A 17,786-nucleotide genomic window follows, 5' to 3' on the forward strand; every position below is an offset into this window, starting at 1 on the left:
CAGAGTTTTAGACACTTGACGATTTTTATTATGAGTTTACCTATCTATGACTCTGGATATAGTCTATGATTCTTCTTAGATGATATATATATATATATAAAACACAAATATAGTGGATGGGCTTTTCTCTCCATGGAGATGGAATAATTGCAGATAAATTGACAGGGAGGATTCATTGTGTGAGCAAAAGTATAAATACATAAACAATATATTTTCCGCTTCAAAGAATTCAATAAGATAAAAATGGATGAAGCTAAATTTCTAAAAAGGTGAGGGCCAACGATTCAATTGCGTCTGTCAAATGATGTCGATCATCTGTCAAATGTCAGTCATCTGTCAAGCATATGATTTTACGTCTTGATATATTTAAAAATATATTAAAAATATATCTGTCAAACATATGATTTTATGTCTTGATATATTTAAATAAATTATTGTATTATATAATTTTAAATAAATTATTTAATATTATTATGATGTTAATTAATTTATTTAATATTGAATAATATTAAATAAATATTTACATAAATTTTGTGAAAATTTCTTGTGTTTCATGAATACAAATATGAATGTAATATATTTTTTACATTTATATTTAGAAAAGTAAGATCTGGAACATTAGATGTCCACCCGACAGAAAAGGCTCTAGTAGTAAATTATGATGTCGAGGCACTGATATTGGGAGAACTGGGAGATCCTATGCTTGGTGATCGTAAGGTGTGCTTCTTCAAGTAAAAGAAAGGAAATGATAGTTTTGTGCAAGACATAAGCATTATTTTTATTATTTTTTTTATAGGAATGCCAAAAGATAATTAGATTAAAAAGCTTAAACGCGGATACAAACGTCTCCCTCTTGGCCAAAGAAGTGATGGAAAAGTGTTCATTGATTCACGAGTCCAAGCTACGTGAGGTTGAACAATTAATTTATTATTTACAAAATCGCCGGACCAATGATACCAATGCAGGTAATGTAGCACATCTTTCTTCTGCTCCATTATATTGTCAAAATTTATTACATTTTAAAATCTTTATAGGTAGTGATAGTTCTCATCCACCAAGACCAGCATCATCAAATTCAATGATTACAGAAAACAGTGAAGTTGAACGTGCAGTTATTAGTAATGTTGACAGTTATATTGAATTATTATATGAAGAAATACCAGGCAAGATTAAAGGCTCATCGTTAATTTTACAATTAGCAAGGATTCCTGATAATCTCTTGGAATTGACAAAAAATGGTACAATCTTTGTACATATTATTATATACTTTTTTATGTTTAAATAATTTTATGAATAATTATACAATAATTATGGCAAAATTGTGAGATGAGTGATATTGTAGTCGAAAATGCCTAATTAATTATGACAATATTTATAATGGGATGTTTTTTTTTATTATAGAATCATTATTAAGTGCATTAGCTCGAGTTCTAAGAGAAGATTGGCGGCGCAGCATAGAATTATCCACAAATATCATTTACATTTTCTTTTGCTTTTCAACATATAGCCAGTTTCATAATATTGTACTTGAATACAGAGTAAGTTGAAAACATTTGATATATCTTATAAAATCAAATATCCTGATTGCAAAATTTATGCTTCTTTCTTTGTAGATTGGTTCTCTTTGTATGGATATAATTGACTTTGAATTACGTCGCTATGATCAGTGGAAGGAAGACATGGAAAAACGTCGGAAACAGTTTGAAAACACCACTGGTTTAACGTTTTTCCCAATGGGAAATAATGACAATTGTGATAGGAAGATTAGGATCATTGATGACATTTGGAATATGGAAGGCCCATTAGATTATGAAGTCAAGAGGCGGTCCACAGATATATCCATAACTGTATCTGAGAGTGATATTAAAAAGTTGAAAGAGGAACTTGAGAAAAGTCGCAAAAAATTTAAAAGTTTAACTAAAAAGCAAGAACAGCTGCTGCGAGTTGCGTTTTATCTACTCTTAAACATTGCTGAGAATGCTATGGAAGTTGAAAGAAAGATGCGAAAAAAGAATGTTATTGGAATGTTGATTAAAACATTAGACAGAACAAATACTGATTTATTGATATTAGTTGTCACATTTTTGAAGAAATTATCTATCTTTCGAGAAAATAAAGATCTTATGGTAATATTAAATATAGTATTGATAACTTGCACTTATAAATAACATAGATATATAGATATTAATATATATTTACAGGCAGAAGAAAATATTATAGACAAATTACCAAGACTTTTGCAAAATAATAATACTGATCTTGTATTAAGCACTTTAAAACTGTTATTTAATCTTTCTTTTGATATTAAACTGAGAGCAAGAATGATTAGAGTTGGCATGTTACCAAAATGGATAAAGTTGCTTGGTCAAGGTAGGAATTGTACTTTTAAAATCATGAAAATAACTATTTTTATATAAAGCTTTAAATTCTTATATATAAAATTTTTATATAATATTATGTTTACAGCTGATATAAAAAGTAAGAGCACAATTCTGGGCTTACTCTATCATGCCAGTATGGATGACAAAGTAAAAGCAATGTTTACAAATACGGATTGCATTCCAATGGTACATATACACTATCTTGGAAAATTTTATACAAATTTAGGGAACTCGAAAAGTTTCCCTGTCAATTTATATATAACGTGTATATATCATTTGTTTAGATAACAAACATGATATTAAATTCCGAAGACGAACATGTAAGATCTGAATTAATAGCACTTGGTATAAATTTAGCTATTAATAATAAGAATGCACAACTCATGGTGGAAAATAACCGTTTGCAAGGTCTTATAAAAATTGCATTCAGAAATCAAGATGCTCTTATAATGAAGATGATTAGAAACATTTCTCAACACGATTCGACGAAAGAAAATTTTGTCGTGAGTTGTGGCTTTGACATTGAGCTTAAGATAACAGTATCATGTATCAATTATTTTCTAATTCTAATTCTAATGTTATTTTTGTTCATACATGTTTAGGAATTTGTGGGTGATTTTGCTATGGCTTTGACTCAATCTGATTCTCAAGATTTTGTACTAGAAGTAATTGGTGTATTGGGCAACTTAGAATTGCCTGACTTGGACTATTCTCAAGTCATGCAACGTTGTAATCTTATACCATGGATACGTAATAACTTAGTTCCAGGTACATTTCTTCCTTTTTCTCTTTATTTCATCTTATTTTTTTGCTCTTGATATCGAAATAGAATGGAAATCTATTGAAATTTACTTCAACTTTTCCTATTTTCTTTATATTTGCAGGTAAGGCACAAGATGATTTAGTTCTTGAGGTTGTCATATTTTTGGGCACTGCGGCTTACGATGAAGATTGTGCCCGTTTGTTGTGCAAGGCTGATATACTTCTCTCTCTCATCGAGCTTCTTAAAGGTATATATTCAAGTTTTGTGGATACACACACTTAAAAAATGATTTACGAATTTATACAAAAGAAAAGCACTATATCTTCATCATGTATAATATTGCAGCTAAGCAAGAAGACGATGAAATGGTTTTGCAAATAATTTACGTTTTTTATCAAATTGCAAAACATGATTCAACGCGAGATTATTTGATTCGCGAGACTGGCAATGGTAATGATCAATTTCCTTAATTATTGAGCCTTATTAAAGATGTAGAGTAACAAAGTATCTTGTGAATATTTTTAAACAGTCTCTGTGATGAATATAAAAGATTGTTATTGCATTTGCAGAAGCTCCTGGGTATTTGATCGATTTAATGCACGACAAAAATCCTGCAATCAGAAAAGTCTGTGATACGTGTTTAGATGTCATTGCTGTAAGTTACTTGGAGAAAATATCTCGTGTGCAAATCTCTTCTCTTGTTTTTATATAAGTTTGTAAATAGCTTCTTGTAAATAATATTTTATGAGATAAATTATTTATATTAACGTTTCGTATAAAGTGTCGATTTTTTAAATTCTAGATGTGCGACAAGAATTGGGCGGCACGCATAAAAGTGGAAAAGTTCCGGTCGCACAATCAGCAGTGGCTGGAAATGGTTGAATCTATAGGATCGGATTCGACCAATCATTTGTTAACGGATGACGACGATAGTCTATCTCCATTTATCAGTGGTGACCTATTAAAACATACTATACTATTTCCCTCTGGTATAATATTTATTATCTTTTTTAATAAAATTATATTATTGTTTATCGCACATTCTTATAATAGATTGTTGTGTTTGCATAGGTAATGCAGCATCATTTAATGCAGATGATGGATTTTCAATTATGAAAAATTCATCAGAATCATCTGAAAATCCTAGTCGGCCTGTCAGTAGGTATGTCTCGAATGATGCGAATATATTTGATACTTTAGTGCACCATTAATTCATTTTTTTAACATATTATATAGGTATCGAGATCTCGATGACATAGGCGAACTCGTGGCGCGTTCTAAATCTCGCATGTCCATTGGTTCAGGTATAGAGGATTTATATTACAATTCTAGAGTGAAATTCAGTGATACAGATAGTTCCCACGTATTGATATAAAAATTAATTCCAATGTTCTGATGTAGATATGTGATCTAACTTTTCAAAAATATCTAGGACATTTTACATTATCTGAACATCATATATGTTTGATGTAAAAAGACAAAAAGGAAAAAAAGAAATGTTTGCAATACTATTTATAAAACCACATGCCTGCTCGAACCAAAGATTTTATTATACATATAGACTGCTTTGATCTCATAGTTAAGTACCTTAGTATTTATTTATTTATTTTTTTTAATATATTGAGTTATTTATAGGTATCAAAGCACTTTACGCTGATGCATAGTGCACTATTATGTTGCAAATAATTAATAATTAGGATATTAATTATATTCAAATCTTTTTTATCTTATAATAGGCTTCAGACAGTCAGGATAGTATAAATGTATATGTGGTTAAATGTAAAATTAGTATTTACAATATTTTTAATCTCGTGTAGTATTTATATATCGTTAATATCAGTTAATAAGAAGACAAGCGGTGTATGAAAATATTGAACATTTTATAGTAAAATAATAGAATGCTATATTTCACGACATTTTTATTCATTACAACAAATTGTGCGATAAATTACATAGATATGTATATAATTTCATAAATATATATACATATGTATGTATATGATACATACATACATACACACACACATATATATGTATATTTCTAAAATTATTTTCCCTAAAAAGTAATCGGTACTTATTTTATGTTTATCTTTTGTCAGTTTTCATTGCACCTCTTGTCTCTTTGTGTTATCAACTTATCGTATTTATTGATATATAAGATAGTATTTTATTACATTATATTAATAAAATGCATGACTTGTAGCTACTCAACTCTATCTCTTCTTCGTGATAAAATAAATTACAATATGAATTTCGGAGTTTGTCAGTTAGCAATTTATTTAAAAAAATAATCTCCTTATAATCCACAATGCTCTCTTATTAAAGTTATTGAATATAATTTATTTAAGATCTATTGACATATTCTGGGTCTATTATTAGAACTGAGACTTTTTCGTATAATGGATTCACCTGTAGGTTGAAATATGATAGTATAACTGTTGTCTCCATCGGTGAAAAACATGTGTTCTTTTAAATCCCAGCTGGTAGGACTATCTGCAAATCCTTGTATATCTAAACTGACCCATGGTAAAGTTTTTCGTGATAATACGTATTCTTTCAATGCATTATACATCTCGTGCATCTTTTGTCGTGTAAAGAACCCAGTCCATTGTAAATGCTGCACTTGTCCAATATCTATAGAAAGTGGAGGGCACTCATATGTATTTACATAGTTATCCGTTTCTCCATTAGACCTAAAAAAATATTGTAGCTATCATTATCATATTTTTGTAACTTTCTCTTATTAATCACAGATGAAGAATTGTTATTTTAAAGTACAAATTATAACATACAGATCACCACCAATGCTAAAGATTCCAAGCCATTCAAAAAATTTATCCAAGTTGCATCCTTCTTGAAGAATGGGTATTGCCATTGAATATTTTGTCCTTTGAGAAAATGTCTGATGACAGAGACAAACCTCATAATTGCGTGCATAGAACCATGCTGCTATTGATGACGGACATAAATTAGTGTCTGAAATATTTAAATGGTAATCAGAAAACAATATGTATGAATATTATAACATTATTTATGTATTGTAAGAGAGGAGAAAAGTTTGCATACTTGGTGGATCCCAGGATACTATAACATCAAAGCTCTGTTTGAGACGTTGTTCCAGCGCTATTCGAGTTCTTTCATAGTTCTTCTTACCAGGAACAAAATTTTCACTTTTCAGATTAATTGTTACTACTGATAATGTGTATGTATTTGCACCGATAAAAAAAAATGTTCAAATATATAAAGAATGTATATAAAAAAATATATAGATTACAAAGCATCATAGATATTGACATGTAATTTTAAGATTTAATTCATTGTTATTTCCTTTCTACTTACCATAACGTGTGTGAGGTTTGCAATCAAAGGAAGATGCCTTTCCTTCTAAACCAAGTGCTTGATAGTCTTCGGTTACCAAAGAAAGTAGCAGGTATCCAGTTGGAGTAACACAAATGGAATTTTGCAAATCTATTTTGTTTTCTATCGTCAGAAGACTGACTTCTCCTGAAATTTTAAATATAGATTTCAGTAGAAACATAAATATAAAAATAAGAGGGAATAAATTTTATAATTCAAGTTAATTGAAAAGAAGAAAAGTTATCTTTTTTCCAAAGGAAAGTGTGTGCTCTTTACTTCAAAATATCGCAAATATTACACTTGTGATTATAAAATGCAATTATACAAGGAGAAAACCAATAACTAGTGTAACGCATGTTTACCTTTCTTAACAAAAGCCTCAATAAATTCTGTATTTAAGAGATCGCAGACACGCAGCGCATTTATCCGATAATAATCTGTGTCCTCCGACAGACAATTCCTTAAAGTGTCAGGAACGGTGACGGTATCAGGAAGCACCACAGACACCTAAACGACGTAGAAAACAAATATAGCATCAATATTTTAAAAATTTAAAAAATTGAAATTTTTAAAATTGAAATAAAATAATTTACAAATTTACCGAATGATTGAAATAATGAGTGTTCATCACTGCAGGTATATCTATTTTTGTAAAATCTCTCCTGTCCACGGATATATAATGTCGTGGTGGTTTAAAATTGGATGTCTCCGGACAAAGCATATTGAAAATATTAATGACAGCTGTCAAATATTAATGATAACGCTTTTCTCCTCTTATGAATCCTGATGAAAACTGAAGAATACGATTTTAAATAACGTGGTTCATTTAGGGTCGATAGGAAGAAATGCCTTCATTTCCGAGTCGAATACATTGTATTTAGATACTTATGCATTTCGTCCTGTCCAATTATTTTTATATAACCTAACTTGAGGTTAGATCAGATTAGGTTAGATCAGATCAAGTTAATTATCTTGATTTATATTTTAATAATTTTGCAATGCATTTATTTTCGTTATAGTATTAATTATTGATTGCCTCTCACTTTGCAGGATACAAAATTTTTTTCATGTAATCTTTGTCACGATGCTGCATACATTTTTTAAATTTTTGTAAAGACAATTTATTCTCTAAATTTTCAAAATATTTAACTTTTAGTTGGGAAGTATTTATTTCTTGTATTTATGTTTCAATTAAATAATTCCTGCCATATCGATTGCATTTGTGTCTTAAGAGAATCTCTCTTTAGTACTGGAAATAATCAGTAATATGCATTTCGCAAGATACATTCTTTTTGACATATGATTTGTTTAAGTTTAAATAGAACAGCGCAAGGGTCAACAATCTACTTGTCTACAAATATTCACAAACGTAGAGAGAGTTACTCAAGAGCCTCGGTAGCGCAGTAGGCAGCGCGTAAGTCTCATAATCTTAAGGTCGTGAGTTCGATCCTCACCCGGGGCATTTTTTTTTTAAATTTTTGATAAGATTAAAAATGAATACTGTGTTAAATACTAGTATATTGCATAATATAAATTATATAAAATTGATACAAATTATAATAGATTTTTATATTATATATAATTATAAGATTTATATATTATATATAAATATATGAAAAGAGGGAAAGTTTAACAAATAAAAAATTTTTTTTCTCAAATAATAAAGTATTTAAATAATAACTCAAATAAGTCAAATTGATTTAATAATCAATCGTTTTTATTTTCGTCTCTTTCTAGATTCATTAGGGTTTCTTTTCATCCAATATTTGACAGCACCGTCCGGTCTTATACCCAACATAGCCGACTTAGAATTTATATCGCGCATAACGAATGGAGAATATCCAGCAATATAATCGTCATCGAGGGGATTGTTTTTGGTGCGCGCCAAACGCGACGGACGTTGCTCTGGGATTGGTTGATCCTCGCACAAAATGGGATTGTTTGCGTGTTTTCCACCTTTTGGCATCGGTAGTGGGAACTAAAAAAATTTCATTGATTTTAATTTTTATCGCATATGTGTGTAATTAAATGTAGAATTAATTATATTAAGAATTATATTAAGAATTAATACACATACCTTCTTTCCTTTGGCTGAGAGAGGTCTCCGAAAATTTATATGGATTTGTTGTTTTCCATTTTCATCTAACGTGACTTCTACCTTTTTCAGTGTCTTATTACCACAATGCGGACAGAAAATCTTTGTCATGACACTAGTCGTCTTAAAACAGGCATAGCATCTAAATATAAACGTTCGCATCTGTTTAATCACTCTGCCATCTAATGCAACTACATTCAGTCCCATTTGCATGAGCACATTTTGCATTGCAAAATCCATCGTTAAGCACGCAACAGTAGCAGTCTTTTCCTCGAGAATCTCCGAATCCATTTGCTTTTTTACGTTGGCAATGTTTGCTAAAATAAATTTATAGATATTAATATTCACAAATATATGAGTGGATTTTACTACTGGTCCATCCTAATCAGATTTTAATAATTTATAATTTTAGTCTACCTGGTGTGATCCAACCACTGTCATCGTCATCATCATCATCTTCATCATCTTCATCCTCGATCGAATCTATGTCACTATCTTCATTTTTAGATGTTGCTGTATTAAGTGGAACAAGAATATCGTCGACAGCGTGTTTTCCCTCGTTCTCACCGTCAACTTTTAAATCTGTTGGGTTGCAATTCAATTTAGCAAATTTTTCAGTTAAAGTTATTGCTTCTGTTTCATTGTCTTCATCAATATCTGATATTGCAGTTTCATAATCTGACTCGATTTCATTCGACGATGTATCAGATAGTTGCTCTTGCTTTTCTATGTCGTTTATTGTGTCATTCATAATTGATTTTTCTGTAATCTGTATGTGTTTAATATTTTCTTTAAAATCTGTTTTTTCTGCATTATTCATGGAAGCCTCTGTATCATTATCTACATCTAATCTTGTCCTTTCCTAAATACAGAACATAAATATTAATAAGAAAAATTATTGCATTATATATATGCATTATATATATGCATTTATGTATATACAAAAGTATATGAAAATATCTTACTGTTTTCTTCGGCATGTAAAAACCAATTGGTAATTTAAGATCATCTCCATCTTGTTTATCTTCAGTAGGTGCAATAGTCCTAATTGTTGGAGCATCTTTTAAATGTGCTGTCCCGACTTTTTCTTTTTCCAACTGATAAGTGAGTGCAATAACTTTGATGTCTGTAGCCGACAAGCTGGTATAATCACCGCTTTTCTTAGAAAATTCAGTCACTGTGAATATATTCCAGATATGTTAATATCAGAATGATTAAATAAAATGATATAGAAATATAATATAAATAAAATAATAAATAAATAAAATAAAATAATAAAATAAATAATAAAAAATAAATAAAATAAATAATAAATAAAATAATAAATGATAAAACATAGAAATATATCAATATGATGAAAACAATACAAAATATATTATTAAATGTGCTGTTATATATTTATCACTAATGAAACTTTATATATTTATCACTAATGAATATTAATTTAGTCTCTTATACCAGCAGTTTAGTCTTTAAACGTGAAAAGAATATTTTTAAAACAAAAAAACGATTGAATACATTAACGATTGCATATTTTGTTGTATATATTTTTAGCACATGGTACATTTAAAGAGCTTTAATTACCAAATTTTATATTTTCAGTGAAAGCCTCTTGAACTTTCAAGTCATATGGTAGTACAACTAGTCTTCTCAACTGCCTCTTGCTCGTGATTTCATCAACGACAGCTTGTTCTGTCAAAATGTTGACTCCAATATCCTAAAAATATTTTTAATATTTAAAAAATGTTATAAAACTAGAACATATTTTCATATATTTAATAAAAACTATTTTTAACAAAATTAAATCGATTATAAATTTATTAATATACATATATATAAAATATTTTTTACACATAACCTCGCGATTAAAATAAACAATATACTCATTCATGTGGATCTATAAATATATGTTTAATTTATTTAATAAATACCTGCAAAGGAGCATTTCTTATAAAAGCACTCGTGTCAACGATTAAATATTGTATCTTATTTTTATTATCCATGATAGATATCCTCACACGTGCAAAGAAAAATGTTTGTTTTTGTCATCGATAAAATACTATTAAAGATGGTCAGCCATGGGTTTGTTGAAAACATGCCTTAAGGTGTCATGTTCATGTGCACGTTTTTATGTCGATAGAAGGCGACATCGCTTTCAGGGATCATCGTGACACTTCTCATTCTTCTCTCTGTCAAGTTCATGCGTGTTGGATGTCTAGATAAAATTTTGAGGGGATTTAAAATCATAAAGCAAATAGAAGAATTACGAGATATTATTTTAGAAATTGTTCTTGAATCTTGATTAGGACAAAAGTACACAAAAAAAAAAAAATGGTTACCGGACGTGCATTACATTTTGTATTCAAGATACCCAATCGCAGATTGACGGCGAAATTTTATCGCGAAGTTCTTGGGATGAAGGTAATTTCTTGTCTTTTTTTTTACATTTTTCTGGAATAATTCAATTTGTTTATTACAATTTATCGGTTTGTTTTTTCAGGTTTTGAGACACGAGGAATTCTCAGATGGATGTGAGGCTGCGTGCAATGGGTGAGTAATCATAATAGATTATAATAAATTACATTAGTCATATATACACATTAGTCATGTATATTAGTCATAGATTATTAAGTAATTAAATAATAATTTCTACTTTTATTATTATTTATATAATAACAACAATTAATAATATTTAATAATAATTTCTACTTTTTTTTATAGACCATATGCAAATCGTTGGAGTAAGACAATGATTGGATATGGCCCTGAGGATACACATTTTGTCATTGAACTGACATATAATTATGGAATCAAGGAATATGAAACTGGAAATGATTTTAGAGCCATTACTATTCGTTCGAAAGATATCATTGAAAGAGCACGCACCAATAATTGGCCAATTCACGAAGAGGATGGAAAATTTGTGGTACAAGCACCTGGTGGATATAAATACCATATAATTAATGAGCAACGTCCTACTAGTGGCGGTAAAATATTTATTCTTCAATTTTATTATCACAGAAATGTAACATAAATTGATTTGTCTTGTTAGTATGTAATAAATAGTATTTATATAAAATATATAAATTATATAAAATTATTATTGTAATCAAAGAATATACAATTATAATTTTATTAATTTATATTAATCATATTTTCAATATAACTATTTTCTTTTCTGAATTTGTGTTGTCATCTTGAACAGATCCTGTAGAGAAAGTTACTTTATCCAGTTCCAATCTTGAACGCACCATTGCCTATTGGAAGGATATTTTGGGATTAAAGATATTTGATCAGAAAGATAAAAGTGTATTGATGGGCTACAATGAGGATCAAGCCAAGCTCGAATTTGAAGATATTGGTGAGTATATGAATATAATCTATAATTTAATTATTTTAACTTTTTATTGAATTTAATATTATTATTATATTCAATTCTGTATATTAGGTACTGAGGTTAATCATGCAAAAGCATACGGACGTATCGCTTTCTCTGTACCATTTTCGGAACAACCAATGATTCAAAAAACTATTAAAGAAAGTGGGAATAAAATCTTGACTGATCTTATAACTTTAGATACACCGGGAAAAGCTTCAGTAAGAGTTATCATTCTTGCTGATCCAGTGAGTATTTATATTCTATTGTTGACTAAAATATTTTATTAATCTATATAAATATCAATCTACATAAATTGATAATTATTTGATAATTATTTCCAGGATGGACACGAGATTTGCTTTGTGGATGATGAAGGATTTAGACAATTGTCAGTACCAGATTACCCAAGTGAAGCAATTTTGGACAGATTTATTCAGAAGGAGGCATCTGCTACAACAGATAATGCATAAACAATTATTTGCTCTTCCATATTACAGTATTTTCTTTTTATATTTTAAAGAAATTTATATATAAAACTTATATATATGTTATATATAAAATTTATATATAAAAACTTATATATATGTGTGTGTGTGTATATATATATATATATATATATATATATATATATATATATATATATATATAAATTTATATATGTTATATATAAAATTTATATATAAAAATTTATATATAAAAATTAGTGGTGGTGGGATGCTAATCACAAGGAGATTTATATTTAAGCATAATGCAAGACATCTAAATAAAAAAATGTAAATATGCAAATAAGAAACTTGTTTTGTTAAACAAATTATATTTTTTGTAATAGATTGTATAAAAGACGAAATATTAAGTACTTATGTATATATTTATACTTATCATGCTAAATTAAATGTTGTTACATAAAAATTTATTATTGAAATTTACTATAATAGGAATAGAAAATCTTGTATGACTAGAAAATATAATTTTTCATAGAAAGCCTTTTCATAGAAATGAAATATGTTGATATGTAATATGAAACCGCGATATCAGCATTTATCAGTTTTGATTATACTGAAAATATTTAGTTGTATTAGTTGATGGTCAAAAGGTCAACGTAACTTTAGCTTTTATCATTTCAAGAAAGACGTAATACAAATACTGAGAAGAGGAACTGATAAACACAAAAAAAACATATATTTATCATTCCAGCATTTAAGCATTTCAGTTTCAGTTTATCATTGTTTATCGTCGCTCCCATATAATAGGAATGGAATTTCGAATTTTGCTACTTTTCTTTCTTTTAACTGTTCTTACTGGTAAGTACAAAAATATATTTTTATGTATAATAAATAATTCTATTGTTATACATGAGTCACAGCAAATTTATCATAAATATGCTTGTTCATTAATATGCTTGTTCCTCTCTCTTTCTACCATGAAACTTTTACGAATGATATTTTATAATATACTAATGATACTAATTCATCATCATTGCACTAATGATAATTTTAGCACATATTATCTCAAATAAGCTTTGCACGACAAATGTACAATCATCTGGTCAATCATCGACATCATATGGCAATGCAGGTATAAAATGACTTTTTTAGTATCAAAAATATCCTTTTCATAACTGACACAATATATCTTAGCTTCTTAATATATATCTTGACTTTTTCTCAATAATAATGTTCATGTGAATTTATTGTAAACATGAACATATTTTCTTCTTAGCTGATGTAATCGCATCTTGGAAGCTTGGATTGTCTTCGCGAAGCTCGTCGTCACGGGGTTCATCATCACGAGGTTCATCGCATTCCTGGAGCAGACATTTTGGATTAAGTTCCGGACATAAAAGTTCATCGCCTGGGCATAGGGTAGGATCCAGCTCGACTGGAACTTTATCAAGTGAGTACATAACATGAGTATGTGTGGCAAGTATAATAGAATGATGATATATAACGTGTGACATTAAAAATTACAGGTCAAACTGCGCGGAATAAAGACACGTCCACATCTATCTTACATGCTGAACGAGGAGGCGCTATTAGACCTTGTAAGTGATAGCAAATATGTGTAGTAATTGTGCAATGTTTCTTTGAATAGTATGTGATATGAATATCTTTTCTTTGCAAAGTTCCAACAAATGCACGTCCATCTAGTCAACCATCAGTTCCATATGGCAATGCAGGTATACAAAATAACTTTTTTAGCATATCTTAAAAATATGTTTTTTATTTTATGTTTGCTTTTATGTGTACTTTTATTCTTCCTCTCTCTGTTATGTATATAAAAAATAATGTGTTTATACTATATTTTGTTTTCTTAGGAACTTATCCTGGGAGTCGAGTAGGAAAACCAGATTTTACAACAGAGAATAAACAAAAAGCTGTACCGTCTAATCCATCAGCACCGTATAATCCATCAGCACCGTATAATCCATCAGCACCGTATAATCCATCAGCACCGTATAATCCATCAGCACCGTATAATCCATCAGCACCGTATAATCCATCAGCACCGTATAATCCATCAGCACCGTATAATCCATCAGCACCATATAAGCCATCAGCACCATATAATCCATCAGCTCCATCAACTGATCATTTATCAAAAGCTAGTGTGGTACCTTCCCAAAGTCATGGTATATCTTCTTAATATTTTGTATGAGAATTTGATTTTTAATTTCAAAAAAGAGATAAAGTTAATCTTTGAGAACTTGTTTTGACATGGAAATTTTATTAGTGATGTAAAAAATTCTATTAAAATGAATAATATAAATTAAACAAATAATTATGACAAATAATAAATTAAGACAAATATATAAATAAAATTAATATAAATTTATTAATATATAATATAATATAATTCTTTTGCAGTTCCGACTTCTTTTGGCCAACCAAATGCGCCCTACAATCCGTCACACGGAACACAAAACAACCCATCATGGAGCAACCCGCACTTCAATCCAAATCGACCGACTCCTAATATCGGATTCAAGGATCATCTACGTCCAAATACAATGCCCGGTTCTTCGTACACCCCTGCCTCGCCTTATCCACGCACAAGTTATCCCCTTTCTGGTTCCAATCAACATTCTCCCCCTTATCCAATTCATCCTTCCGGTCATTCCATGAATCAACCTTACTCTCCATACAATCCCAGCCATTCCGTTCCCAGTCAAACAATCGGACATCCTTCTAGTTACCCGGCGCACATTCCACCACCCGTACCGGGTACGTTTGGAAACCCTTACTCTACGCATCCGGTTGGCGGAATGTACGGCCCAACCGGACATAGCTATCCTCAACAACACGTCATGGCACAACCGGCGGCGCAACCATACATACCTGGACAAACCGTCATAATGGTTCCTGGTCAACAAGATAGCGGTAGAGGTTTCGGCCAGATGGTGAAAGAGGCACTCGTGTTCTCCACTATTAACGCTGGTGTGAATAGGCTAATAAATCCGTTTCCTCATTATGCATCTAATAGCAGGCCAGCGGACACTAGTAACACCCCGAGCGAGACGCATGTAACTTACAATAATAATTACTATTATCCTCCGGGAAATCCTCCTTCGGCATCAACTTCATCGAACGTACCTCAAGGAAATGTCCCAGTTACGCATCCAGGCAATTATCCAACTCCGGTGAACAATCCGGCAATTACTCCGGGTGTATCAATCCCTACGATTGTCGGGAACAACAGCAGCGTAACATCTCCAACTAGCAATGGCTCTTCCGTGAATACGACTAACAATATGGGAGGTTCTTCTAATGGATTTTCAGCTGGTAACAATACAGCTGGTACAGTAAATGATCAAAGAGGACCCGATCAAGGAACAACCGTTTATTCTCCTCAGTATAAAATATCGGACAATGATTTGTCGACGTTGACTGAAGAGTTATTTGCGAAACAAGATTTCAATATATCCAAATATTTGACATTACATCTTCAGAGTAAATCCGAAAATGTAACTGATGCAGCTATAGGACCGTAAGCTTCATACTTTGATCAGTTTCAATGATTCAATATATTATTATCATGCGTTGTATTATTTACGCATTTTCTTTTTTTCATTTTTAGATTAATTGACGCGCATCCAGAGCTCTACGATTACCCGACAATCTCAGTTATTCGAGCGCTCTATGACAATTACGAGCACAATTCCAGCGTGAAGGAGAATCGAACGCTTGAAAAACGAAAGAAGGAGGATCTTCTGTTAGATGTGTTTTTGAGCACGAATATATTGACCAGAGCTATGCAATGGCTGTCAGATCGAGGTTTCATCGATCCGGATGACTTTGAAAAAAAGGATATTTTGCGGAACATTTGGTTTAGTCAATTCAATGGTGCCACTTCAGGTTTTGAACGAGTATTCACATCTGAAAGATACGGTGTGGATCTTCTTGGTGTGCAGGACTGGCTCTACTTCAATTATCAAGAATCGAAGGGACGTATTGATTATATGGGATATGTCGATACCTTGAAACTCGACGATGTAAGTTTTATATACATACAGGATGTTTCGATAAAAATGGGCAATTTCTCGTGGACATATAGAACACGTCAAATTCCAAACATTTTTATAAAATTTTTTCCTAACGAAATATTTGTCTATAAAGTTAAAGTTTGAGAAGCACTTTTCTTTAATACGTTTATATTATTATTAATTACTCTACAGATTCTAATAATTTAATAATAATTATTAATTAGTAATAATTAGTAATAATTATTTTCATGTTGTCCATAAAGAATTTTATCAATAAAAAAATATATTTTGATATATTTTTGATGCCTAATATTAAGAAATTTATCACTATTTTAAATATTTATTACAAATTATTAAAATTTATTAATAGTAAAATATATAAAGATTATTTAAGAAAAATGCTTTTTAAATTTTAACTTTAAATACAAATATATCGGTAGAGATACGTTGTAGAAAAAAATTTTATTAAGGAAATTTACATAGTATTAATATCTGTATAATAAAATAGATGATGTGATATAGAAATTACACATATACACTCAATTTATATAAAACATACATATAATGTATTGTGATGAGCTTTAACATCATATATAGCAAGAATGAAAATATAATGTTAGTTATAATTTATGTTACATATAACTTAATGCATTCATTTTTTTTTCAGAGAGCCTCGTTATTGAAGTTAAACTTTAAAATGGATGATATTATCAGACCGAATGCGACGATATTCATTGGTACACTTCCCGAGCTCGAAATGTCCTTATACACTATATGTTTTTACGCCAGACCGAATGATATATGTCCCGTTTCTCTTGGCGGAACTAAGTTCAATATTTTCACGCATTCATTCAGATATTATGGGAGAGACCTCATAGATCTTGCGCTTCCAATTTTCTAATTCTACATCGTATAATTAAACGCCAACGTGATAATATAAATTATCAAACTATATATAACTATAATACAACATATATATACACATACCATATATATATACAAGTGTATATATATATATATATCAAACTACATATAATACACAAGTGCATGATATAGTTTGATAATTTATATTATCACGTTGGCGTTTAATTTTATAATAAAAGATATAATATTATTATAAAAATTATTGTGAAATTTATAAATAAGAATATAAATTTTTATTTATATTTATTCCTTTACAATGCGATAAATTTTATTATAATAATAATTATTATAATTCTAATAATAAATTGATACATGTATATTATATAATATTAGAATTTATTTTAATGAAAACTGTTTGTGCATCCTACATATGTATACACAAAATTGTTCTATGTAAACGAAAATAA

General features: G+C 29.7%; 5 protein-coding genes and 1 non-coding gene across 10 annotated transcripts; 4 read left to right on the plus strand and 2 right to left on the minus strand.

Annotated features, from left to right (window-relative positions):
* Positions 1 to 92: 92 nt before the first annotated feature.
* Positions 93 to 6,401, plus strand: Kap3 (kinesin associated protein 3). 2 transcript variants are annotated; one of them, XM_083080232.1, is made up of 16 exons: positions 94 to 269; positions 600 to 717; positions 797 to 965; positions 1,035 to 1,238; positions 1,402 to 1,538; positions 1,614 to 2,126; positions 2,202 to 2,370; positions 2,467 to 2,567; positions 2,666 to 2,884; positions 2,984 to 3,149; positions 3,266 to 3,391; positions 3,490 to 3,594; positions 3,714 to 3,799; positions 3,947 to 4,133; positions 4,216 to 4,306; positions 4,381 to 6,399. In XM_083080232.1, exons 1-16 carry the CDS (start codon positions 244 to 246, stop codon positions 4,517 to 4,519), a joined length of 2,556 nt encoding a protein of 851 aa, XP_082936358.1. In that variant the 5' UTR covers positions 94 to 243; the 3' UTR covers positions 4,520 to 6,399. The 2 variants fall into 2 exon arrangements, with proteins under 2 accessions (XP_082936357.1, XP_082936358.1); XM_083080231.1 differs by having other exon boundaries at positions 93 to 269; positions 797 to 1,238; positions 4,381 to 6,401.
* Positions 5,396 to 7,795, minus strand: LOC145960628 (ribonuclease P protein subunit p40). Of its 3 annotated transcripts, none has more exons than XM_083080235.1 (7): positions 7,545 to 7,795; positions 7,103 to 7,294; positions 6,864 to 7,008; positions 6,484 to 6,648; positions 6,211 to 6,336; positions 5,937 to 6,120; positions 5,396 to 5,837 (listed from the first exon to the last, which is right to left on the minus strand). In XM_083080235.1, exons 2-7 carry the CDS (start codon positions 7,220 to 7,222, stop codon positions 5,495 to 5,497), a joined length of 1,083 nt encoding a protein of 360 aa, XP_082936361.1. In that variant the 5' UTR covers positions 7,223 to 7,294; positions 7,545 to 7,795; the 3' UTR covers positions 5,396 to 5,494. The 3 variants fall into 3 exon arrangements, with proteins under 3 accessions (XP_082936361.1, XP_082936362.1, XP_082936360.1); XM_083080236.1 differs by lacking the exon at positions 7,545 to 7,795 and adding an exon at positions 7,387 to 7,529; XM_083080234.1 differs by lacking the exon at positions 7,545 to 7,795 and having other exon boundaries at positions 7,103 to 7,532.
* Positions 7,796 to 7,890: 95 nt separating this feature from the next.
* Positions 7,891 to 7,963, plus strand: Trnam-cau (transfer RNA methionine (anticodon CAU)). Its single transcript has one exon. It is a non-coding gene; the product is annotated as a tRNA-Met (tRNA).
* Positions 7,964 to 8,196: 233 nt separating this feature from the next.
* Positions 8,197 to 10,668, minus strand: LOC145961000 (RNA-binding protein NOB1). Its single transcript, XM_083080779.1, has 6 exons — positions 10,528 to 10,668; positions 10,181 to 10,313; positions 9,562 to 9,773; positions 9,014 to 9,458; positions 8,579 to 8,913; positions 8,197 to 8,479 (listed from the first exon to the last, which is right to left on the minus strand). Exons 1-6 carry the CDS (start codon positions 10,597 to 10,599, stop codon positions 8,219 to 8,221), a joined length of 1,458 nt encoding a protein of 485 aa, XP_082936905.1. The 5' UTR covers positions 10,600 to 10,668; the 3' UTR covers positions 8,197 to 8,218.
* Positions 10,669 to 10,759: 91 nt separating this feature from the next.
* LOC145961001 (glyoxalase domain-containing protein 4) lies at positions 10,760 to 12,831 on the plus strand. Its single transcript, XM_083080780.1, has 6 exons — positions 10,760 to 11,017; positions 11,097 to 11,146; positions 11,318 to 11,583; positions 11,802 to 11,957; positions 12,045 to 12,220; positions 12,317 to 12,831. The coding sequence occupies exons 1-6, from the start codon at positions 10,928 to 10,930 to the stop codon at positions 12,443 to 12,445; spliced, it is 867 nt and encodes a 288-aa protein (XP_082936906.1). The 5' UTR covers positions 10,760 to 10,927; the 3' UTR covers positions 12,446 to 12,831.
* Positions 12,832 to 13,054: 223 nt separating this feature from the next.
* Positions 13,055 to 17,786, plus strand: LOC145960995 (uncharacterized). 2 transcript variants are annotated; one of them, XM_083080770.1, is made up of 9 exons: positions 13,055 to 13,276; positions 13,473 to 13,550; positions 13,695 to 13,868; positions 13,945 to 14,016; positions 14,098 to 14,151; positions 14,290 to 14,604; positions 14,840 to 15,959; positions 16,050 to 16,464; positions 17,123 to 17,786. In XM_083080770.1, exons 1-9 carry the CDS (start codon positions 13,228 to 13,230, stop codon positions 17,354 to 17,356), a joined length of 2,511 nt encoding a protein of 836 aa, XP_082936896.1. In that variant the 5' UTR covers positions 13,055 to 13,227; the 3' UTR covers positions 17,357 to 17,786. The 2 variants fall into 2 exon arrangements, with proteins under 2 accessions (XP_082936896.1, XP_082936897.1); XM_083080771.1 differs by lacking the exon at positions 13,473 to 13,550.

Source organism: Camponotus vicinus, unplaced genomic scaffold (genome assembly GCF_025532165.1).
Source record: "Camponotus vicinus isolate PSW18456_S1 unplaced genomic scaffold, iyCamVici1.0 SCAF_10, whole genome shotgun sequence".
Classification (NCBI taxonomy): Eukaryota; Metazoa; Arthropoda; class Insecta; order Hymenoptera; family Formicidae; genus Camponotus; species Camponotus vicinus.